The sequence below is a fragment of the Taudactylus pleione genome, unplaced genomic scaffold (genome assembly GCF_031769625.1).
Source record: "Taudactylus pleione unplaced genomic scaffold, aTauple2 ptg000464l, whole genome shotgun sequence".
Lineage (NCBI taxonomy): Eukaryota > Metazoa > Chordata > Amphibia > Anura > Myobatrachidae > Taudactylus > Taudactylus pleione.
In genome coordinates this window covers 2389649-2400195 of record NW_028284866.1, presented here as the reverse complement: position 1 = coordinate 2400195, position 10547 = coordinate 2389649, and the positions used below count along the sequence as shown (strand labels likewise).

Sequence of the window (10547 nt, the reverse complement as noted above, 5' to 3'; positions counted from 1 at the left end):
CCTCACAAGAGTATGCATTCGGCATCCCGGTGGTCAGGATACCGGCGCTTACATTTCCGGCGCCAGATTGCCGACGCCGGTCAGAATCCCGGCGAGGTTAGGGTTATGTTTTAGGGATTAGGGTTAGGCAACGAGGGAGGGTAAGAGTAGGGAGAGGGGGCAGGGTTAGCATACCAACCAACAAGTGTCGGTATGTTAACCCTGTCGGGATCCCGGCTTCAAGATTCTGACCGTCTGGATCCCGAGTGTCGGTATGTCATACCGATTCCTTCACAAGATTACAATTTGGACTAGTGGCAAGGAATTTTGGACATCATTAGGGGCATGGCATAATGGGGAGACATACAATGTTTTTAGAGGAGAGCCCACATCCAGAATACGGCAGAAAGCATGTAACAACAACCTGCTGAGTTTGCTGATAGCCAGCACAGAGGACTGACATAAAATTATGTCTAGCTAATAGATTTCAGAATGTTGAACTTATTCGGTTCCAAACTGCAGGTCTAGATCAGGGCATCCTTAGTGAAGCAGGTCAAGAATGAGCAAGTTGGTTAATAGACCTTGGCAAAGTCAGATATATAATGAGCAGAACTAGTGAACTCTGGAAAAAACTGATAACCATTCCTTATCATTTATTTTATTGTACAATATAACATAATGTGATGTGAGTACATAGCACAAAGAGGACATAGAGGATAATTGCTCTTTTCAGACCAGAAACCATTGATGGCAGTGGCATATTATAAAAGGGACATTTACGAAGGTAGCCTTGGGCTCAAGGCTAAAAGGGGCCCAAATCTTTAACGTTTAAATGCTGAAAACATAATCTATAGAGACAAATCCAACTACCATTAGATAGAATGTACTAGATAACTGATTTTATAAGCTAGTATCTGATTGGTTGCTGTAGGAACCTCCACTTTTCCTTCTTAGACGTTTTAGCAAGTCTTCCTTTCATAGTGAGGGATATGGCCGAACAAGAGGATACCCATAGCTCCATTATAGCTTTAACCCATTGCTTTGTGGTGAAAGCTATTTATATTTTACATTGTGTTAAATGGGTTTCTGATCTATGAGTCTGATTCAGTAAGGATCGCTATTGCGATTGCGATTGTAGCTCCGTAATTGCATGCAGATCTGCTGCAAAAATATTCTAATGAATGCTATCGCAATGCCGTTGCTCTGCCAGCATAGAGACGCCCACTGCCTCCCACTACCGCTATCTCACATTCCTAATACCTTGCAAACCTCCATAAACATCGGTAACATCGAGTACCATCGGCCCCTCACACAGAATTACAGCAGCCCTGACTTTACTTAGAAATTGTTAACCTCGTTGCATGCAGTGAGTACTCAATCTGCGTATGTAATCGCAATGGCTAATTTATGCACGCCCATGCAACGGCGTTCAAATGGTTAGACATGCCTGCTTTTCTCCGACCGCCTCCCCATCACCTCCCCCTAATGCTCCCTGCCTATCAATCACTCTGCGATGGCTCTGCGTGGTCTGTTTGTTCTTAGACGCAACTTTTCTGGCCCCAGCAGTCATCCTGAGTAACCTGATGTTCTCTCATTGATCCAATGGCTGCGTCTCCGGCAGCAGCATCAGATCAGAGAACACGGCAGTGGGAATCTTATTACTTAAGGCGCCTCCTGCAGATTTTGCATATTGTAGCACAGCCGCTGTGTGCAAATACGCAGCGGCTGTGCTGCTGTGCCCATCTCTGAACGAGGCCCTATGTTTTTACTGCTAGTAAAGATAACAACAGAAAAGAGAAACTACCTGATTTATTTTGGATACTTTAGTTGACTGTCTCTTGATGTCAAGGCCGTAAAGAGGGCGGTGTGATCGATATCGCCACCCAGTGCTCAAGGCCAAGGGCCAGTACCCAGAGGATTACTAAAGATGTATCTAGCATCCACAAGATGCTACCGGCGTCCGACTCAAAGGTTCCTCCTCCCAGCTCCCTGTTGTCTGCAGCATAGCACACATGACATCACCGCACTGAAGAGGAGCTGACAGCAGCCCCCATCAAACAGAAGACTCAAGACATAGAAGAAAAAACAAAGAACATTGAAGAACAATAGAAAAACAGAGAGGAAGCTGTAAGCCTGAGGTAAAAATTAACCAGGTGGGAGATGAGGAGGGATTAGAGGCACTGCTTGGAGTACCAAGCTATTCGGTCAGTTGTGATCTGTAAAAATTAGGGATGTGCAGGCTCGGATAGGTTTGAGTTTGCACGTTGAGTTCGGATTTTTCCCTCCAAAAAAACGGATCCCTAGTAAGAATACAATCTAAACACAGTTTCAGTAAAATGCGACGTGGCTCCATTCACTTGCACTCCTGCGTATTCCTCCACACTCCTTTAGGTACATGCTTGAAAAGGGTTCCTGATTATATCCTGCAAGGAAAGAACAACAATTTATTTTTAACATTTTTGCCCACTAGTGGAGAACTCCACCCAAAGCTGTACCATACGTGTACACACGATATGTCTGTGAACGATGTTGTTCACAGACATATCGGATTGGCCCTGCAGCATAGCAGATGGCCGATATATCTGAAAGATATCAGTCATCTGCTGGTGTGTACGGGTGACCCGCCGATCGCCCGTACACATGCTGCAGGGACCCGCCGATGAGTCACCGCTCAACTGGGCGGGGAAATTTAAATGCCCACCCAGTTGTGATGTCAATACCGGTACATTGGGCTGACGATTGGTAAGTGTGAATGCATACCCGCCTATCTAGTGTGTACCCAGCTAAACTTTACTCCAGAAGCCCTATTTACATTGAATGTATAACATACTTGCCGACAATCAGCTCCAGCCTTCTGGCAGGGAGCTGATTGTCTGCTAACAGCGGGGGGCGGGCTGGCCATTGACATCTCATTGGGGCAGAGCTGGGGCGGGCCACGCGATTGCGTCATCATGGCCCCGCCCCCTCTTCACAATGCCGTTATTTTTGGCATTGTGAAGCAGGGGGCGGGGCCACAATGACGCGATTCAGCGCGAAGCGCGTCACCGACCCCCCCACTGCAGGGGTTTCTAGTTTTTACTGGGGGGAGGTCGGGAGGGTCCCAGGCTTCCGGGAGGCTTGTCTGCCTTTCCAGGGGCCGGGAGCGGCACCCAAAAATCGGGAGGACTCCCGGCCAAATCGGGAGGGTAGGCAAGCCTGATGTATAAGGATAAAAGATATTTCATTTCTGTAAACAGTTTTTGAATTGGAAGACTGCAGAAATACTTTGTATCGGAGAAAGCACAGGATTTCTGAGGGATGTATTATAAATGTTAAAGTTAATGTCAAATATCTATAACAGTCCGAAAGAAGCTGGTGCATCATTGGGGAAACGCGTTAGATTTATACTGAAACGGTGACTTTGATCTATTCTCCTAAGCTGACACCACGTTAATATCACTAGGCTACAGTACAATAGAATGGTACACATCCTATTGTGTATTACCTTCTCCAGGAGTATACTCATTACTGCCAGACCTGCTGAACGAACCACCCTATAAGCTTCAGCATTGGACCGTTTAAACCACAAAACACGGGGAGGTGCACAGCAGGAAGAAGCATGCGACTCCAACTACAATTGGTATTGTATTAATATACCTTTATGAAACAACTGCACTGTGTTGCACCTTCAGTTCATTGAATTTCCATCCGTTAAGGACTGGACGTTCCTCTAAAAATGATCTGGTACCAGATTCCCTTGTGTATTACAATACATCTATCATTGTGGGATTTTAAATTATATGATGTCTATTACAAACTCTGTAAATTCAGAGCACAATGTGAATCGGTATAAGGCACAGCACAATAGAATCTGAATGCCAAACCTGTACGCTATCAATACTGACAAAGTATACCTCTCCAGTATAAATAACACATTAAGGCCCCCATTTAATAATAATCGCATTTGCAATGCGATCAGGGCATGTCAGTACCGCCCATGATCGCATTGCAATATGCGATCATTTCGTCCGGATGTATCATCCAGGACATGCAGGGACAGAGGCTCCAAAAGGAGCCGGTCCCTGCGATGTCTCCGGAGAATGCCAGCCAATGCCGTGGCTGCTGCGCATGCGCAGTCCCGGTGACTGCCGGCCATTGCCGGGGGAGCGTTCTGGGGGAACCCTCCGCCGGCTGATTATGCGGTGTAGCCCATAGGCTACAGTGGCTAATGCCATCTTCAGATGGCGTTAGTTGTGGGGACCAAGATCTGAAATGCATCAAATTCTGGATATTGGTAAATCTGGCAGCATCACATCCCCGATAGAAACCTATGGAGGATGTGGCTGTATGCGGTAATGGAGAGATCACAACAGGTATCAGGGTACCTGCTGTGATCCCTTCTTAATACATCAGGGGAATACTTAATATTTGAGGTAACCCCTCCCCCTGCAAATGGGTGTTTTCGGGGATTTTACCTCAAATATTCAGTGATACATGGGCCCCCAAGTCACAGTATTCCATGACTATATGTCTCAGTGTATAATTTTAGCAGATATTATATATTCCTGATAATACATATATTGTATACATTGTGTATGTGTTTTTTTTATTGATAAATTTTGAAAATGTATACATCACAAATATTAACATACACAAAAAATTATTTAAATAATCAACAATTCAAATATATCAAATAATATATCCAAAATATAAAACTTCACTAAAAAATACACATCAATCAAATTTTTGATTTGATACAAAAATACATAAAACAAAAGAAAATAAAATTATACAGAAAAAGAATAAAAAGGAGAAGAAAAAAAAAGGGGGGGAATTAAAGAAAGACAAACTATGGTATAGTTTATCACTGACAATAAATCAAAATCAGTCCATTCCGGGCAACTGTCTATGAAATGCAGAATACCAAGGGCCCCAGTACATTGTGTATGTTTTGACCTTCTTTTATGTTTATATTTTTTTATGTTGCCTTTATTTATACATTTTTCAATTCAGTAAAAATGTATATATGTTTCTTATGAACTGGTTAATTCGATTTATTTTGGTTTAATGGTTATTTTACCCACATTTATTGCACATTATTTAGACCCTATCAGTGATTCAAACTCTCTCTGTATTTTTGTAATTTTATATCCAGGAATCCTCTGCCCACTCCAGTCCTGTAGAGCAGCTTCCATATACTATACCTATTGGAGATTCTTTTATGAATTATGCCCTGAATAGTCCACAAAGTACAGCACAATAGCATCAGTATACAAGGTTTAGACAGGAGGGCTCTGCATCGCCAACTGCTGCTCATAAGTGGTAATGCAACTTTTTGTTTATTTAAATCTAAATCAGTGGTTCTCAATCTCAACCCTGAAGTTTACAACACAGACCATGTTTTCAGGAATTCTGCCTGTGGAAGCAGTTGGAATAACTATTGACCCAGCAAAATAGATTTACTCAGCTCTGCATGATTAAAGAAATTAAAAAAACATGACCTGTTGGTGGTACTTAAGGACTGGAGTCCAGAAAAACTGCCTCCTTTGTGTATAAGAACACCCTAAACATGTATATTGTAATATAAAGACAAAGATATTACTAATGATGATTGTCCGGTTATAAAAGTGGATTTCCTCTGCCTCCAGACACCTCCATTCTCCTAATAGCTGCCAAGCTCTGCAATTTCTATACCTTATGCAGATATTCCAACAAGGTTCTTAAAATCACAGGACTCGGCATTCCAGGGCACCACCTGGGCATCTGGTCAGAATTTTTGAGGGACCATTATATTAGTAGGAAAGCAAAGAATTTACTGATGGGTTTTTATTAAATTGGGGCCTAAGTAGTAATCACGCCATTGCATGAACTATTGTTTTAGTTATAGATGGGGTAATACATTCCCTAGTACAGTATACTTTATATTAGTTATAGATGGGGTAATGCATTCCCTAGTACAGTATACTTTATATTAGTTATAGATGGGATAATGCGTTCCCTAGTACAGTATACTTTATATTAGTTATAGATGGGATAATGCGTTCTCTAGTACAGTATACTTTATATTAGTTATATAGATGGGGTAATGCATTCCCTAGTACAGTATACTTTATATTAGTTATAGTCTAGATGGGATAATACATTCCCTAGTACAGTATACTTTATATTAGTTATAGATGGGGTAATGCATTCCCTAGTACAGTATACTTTATATTAGTTATAGATGGGATAATGCATTCCCTAGTACAGTATACTTTATATTAGTTATAGATGGGATAATGCGTTCCCTAGTACAGTATACTTTATATTAGTTATAGATGGGATAATGCGTTCCCTAGTACAGTATACTTTATATTAGTTATAGATGGGGTAATGCATTCCCTAGTACAGTATACTTTATATTAGTTATAGATGGGATAATGCGTTCCCTAGTACAGTATACTTTATATTAGTTATAGATGGGGTAATACATTCCCTAGTACAGTATACTTTATATTAGTTATAGATGGGGTAATACATTCCCTAGTACAGTATACTTTATATTAGTTATAGATGGGGTAATGCATTCCCTAGTACAGTATACTTTATATTAGTTATAGATGGGATAATGCGTTCCCTAGTACAGTATACTGTATATTAGCTATAGATGGGATAATGAGTTCCCTAGTACAGTATACTTTATATTAGTTATAGATGGGGTAATGCATTCCCTAGTACAGTATACTTTATTATATGGACTTGTAGTGTCTATGACATACCGGGTTATTTACCATAGAGGTGTACTTTATTCATTATAATAAACATATTTTCCTAATGATCACTGAAGTATTGGTATCAGGATTCAATATTAATAAGCAGTGACAATGAAGCTCATTCTGTGAACCGATATAGCTTACAGGAGAGTATTCATGTATCAATAATACTTGAGTTTATTTTTATAAGCTTCATGTAATCAGCATCTATTTGCAAATGGAACATCATGATTGGTCATATTTTTTATCTCAACTTTCCCTGGCTGTACGTTACCTTTAAAAGACGGGTTGGCTGGCACATTTGACTCACCTCATGTTAACATTATTTGTTGCATGGATTTTGTTAATACAGACAACCCTGAGGTTAGATAGAGGAAACTCAGGGCTGTAACTAGAGTTTGGCTGGGATGGCAGTCACCATGGGCGCTGTACAAAGGGTGGAGGGACGCCACTCTGACCATAGGCAAAACCATGGCAGTCCCCCTGGCCTGACAATCAACCGTGATCCTCACAGAAGAATCACAATGCCAGTGCACCACCCAGCATTATAAATGATTCAGGTGATACTCCTGACTGTTGGCCCATCTTTCCTTCCTCCTTTTGGCTACTAATTTAAAAAAATTACCAGGAGAGGGTTCCTCCGATTTGTATTTAGTTAACATAGGTCTCAATGGTAGTTTACATGGATTTTCAAAAAGAGTTCCAAAAACAGGCATGTTTATTGCCAGACAATACGTGAAAAGTAGGTAAAGATGTTGGGACTTGCATGCAGAAGCTCTGATACACCCGATTCCAATGAATGATCATGCACTTGAAGGTATTTAATTAGTGATTTTTTTTTTCTGGGGGACGGGTGGTGGCAAGTCATTCACTTTGCCAGTGGCACCCAGCGATGTATGAAACCTTGGAGATAGAGAAACTACCAACCAATCAGCTACTGTTATTTTACAGGAGCTGATTGGTTAATACTTAATCTCTCTCCAAAGCTCAGTACATTTCCCCCAATTGCTGGAGTCTGTTTACCATAGAGCATAATTATGACAATGATGCAATTGTCTGGCAATAAACATGCCTGTTTTTGGAACTCTTGTTGAAAAATGACAAATTGTTCAAACCAAACAAAACAATACAGCAATTCTGGGACAAAGTTGACCTCTCCTCCACGTTATTGTGGAGAAAGGGCCTGATTCTGAATTGGATGCAAGTGGGTTTGTGGACTCATCTCTCAGATCTCAGTATACTGTGCATGCCCTGCCGAAAATAAATCGGCAACTGTGCACGTGCCGATTCAGGCACACACTCAGAAGTAGATTGCAAGGACGAGCGGATTAATCGGACCGCTTTTTCCGGGTAATGGGAATTTCTGGGCGGTAATCATGCAAAAACACGGAACTGTTCCATCCACAGGGAGTGCCATGGACGGGTAAGCCAACTTCAGTAGCGGGCAGATGGAGATGGGCCACCTATTTCAGATGGATATTTTGCACCCATCATGCAATGAGAGCAATGAGTCCGGATACTAATGATGGCTGCTTCTCCACATGGAAAAGCAGTGGGCGGGATAGGCTTCTACATGCATACACATGAATGTTCGGCATACACGGGGAGATTCGCGCATAGGCTGTCTCACCCGTACGTTAAAGAGACCACGAATGCGCTCGTCTTAGAATTAGCCCCAAGAATGGGCATGGTTCAACTTCAAAAATATATTTTAATGAACCATGTGTCATGAATGAAACTTCGTTAGCTGAGAGGGGAACACCTATCAGAACTTTTTGAATCTGGCGCACCGTAAAATATAAATAAGTTATTGGCAGCCAGTTGAATTACTTCATGCTATAGTATGTTGAGCAACTGAGTCTCAAAACAATCCCAATCGTGTGACCTTAGAAATGACTAGCATTTATTAACTTGCTACAAATTGAAATTCACGCTTTGACCATAGTCAGGAGTTGCAATTGTCAGAATTGCTGCCATGTAAATGTGTGCAGTAACATTCCCAGGTGCAAGGAACTAATAGATTTTGTTATTAATTACCAGAAATGTTTAACGAAACCTGACTCAATCTCTGGTTTAAACTAGTACTTCTACTAGTAAATAGCTGGGGGTTGTAGGTAAACTAGTGAACTTTTGACATAGCCCAGTATTTAAGTCACTTTAATCTATAGGCATTGTTAGAGGGATAACATCTGACATTCTATAGCTCTGCATAACACCGGGCTGCACAGACCCTTTTGCTTTTTGGAAGATTATAAAAAAAGAAAGAGTGACATAAAAAAAGAGTCGTTTATTGAAATTCAGAAGTGGGTTGTGCTATTATTTTCATAACTAAAATTTTCACCTTTCAGATAAGAACTTTCTATATGTCCAGGACCATTTACAGAGTGATATTTTTGTTTAAATATGCGGTAAAATAGAATTAACAACCACCCTAATACCGACACTAACAAAGTGCAAACCATTAATTTAAAAAAATAACAACAGCAAAACTAAAACTGATGAGAATCCCCATTATCATATATCTGCTGAGTACATCTCTCAGTTTTAGTGCAAAAAATATAATAATTATTATTGTTGTAGATTTTTAATGCATCACAATGCTCCATAGCGCTGGACATGGGGAAAATAGAGCAAACATAACACAGGGGGTGGGATGTACTAATGGCAAAATGCGGTCAAAACTCAGAAAACTGATGTTTTCGGAGGTTTGACTGCATTCCCCAAGTGTATCCACCTACTCTCCCAGAAACGGCCAGGAGGCTCACGAATCTTGAGTGCTGCTCCCAGCTGCCTGGAAGAGCATCCAAGTCTCCCGGAGGCTGACCCAGGTCCACCCAGCGCTGCCAACTTCCCAAGTAAAGTGATCCAGATTACATGATCGCGCTGAATCGCGTAATCGTAGCAACGCCCCCGCTTTACAATGTTGGTAATCCCGGCATTGTATAGCGGGAGGTGAGGCCACAATGACGCAATCATGTAGTTATGCCCACACACCGCCCCCTATGCTGTACCACACCCAACACACGCTCCCTGCACCGCCCCCTGTGCCGTCCCAAGCTCTCGCACGCCCCCTGCTGTTACTACGCTGTGCTCTGGGCAGTGCTGCTCTTCCCGACGCTGGCGGCCCACCTCCCTCGGCATGACATCATATACTTAGAGAGCTTGTCTGGCACTGGGCGTCATAAAGCCCTGATACGGCCCTGAGTTGTGCCACTGCACTCCCAGCGAAGTGGGTGGGATCTGGGAGGCAAGTCTATTCTGCTGGAAATGAGAATTCCCATGAAACTCAGGAAACTCGCTGCATTCCGGGGGCGGGATGTATTAATGCTTACCGCCGCGGTCAAGGCTCTGAATTTGCAGCGGTGACTTCATCGGGTTTCTTTACATAAAGCTAACGTCAAAAGTACTTTCGCACTCCCGTTGCCTCCCTTGTTACATACGCGCATCCACTTGTCTCATCATCTGTGTATGTATCATCGTGGGAGTGTAATAACGCCCTTTCCAAAATTTTTTTTTTCACATTAACTTTATGTAAAGAAACCGGATGAAGTCACCGCTGCAGATTCAGAACCTTGACCGCGGCGGTAAGCATTAATACATTCCGCCCCAGGAGGTTAGGAAAGTTTACGTTAAAGGCGGTTATGATGATGTAGAAATAAATTGTGTTTGCACCATTCAGTGTAATTATACTGTACAAAAATTTTAAAGTACAAAATGCAGTGTCTGGGTAGTTTTGTGGTACACAAGTGGGATCTAAAAAGTAGATGAAATTATCCAATTTAAATGCATTTTAGACCAGGAAAGGGTAAATAACTGCTCGATCTAGAAAATAAAACT

The 10547-nt window shown here is 41.9% G+C and overlaps 1 protein-coding gene across 1 annotated transcript in view; it reads right to left on the bottom strand.

Annotated features, from left to right (window-relative positions):
- Positions 1 to 651: 651 nt before the first annotated feature.
- LOC148504643 (arsenite methyltransferase-like) overlaps positions 652 to 10547 on the bottom strand; it is a 46140-nt gene continuing 36244 nt past the window's right edge. The window contains exon 11 of the mRNA XM_088448745.1: positions 652 to 2402. Coding sequence (XP_088304871.1) covers positions 2367 to 2402 — 36 coding nt within the window. The 3' untranslated portion in view covers positions 652 to 2366. The remainder of the gene's footprint in view (positions 2403 to 10547) is intronic.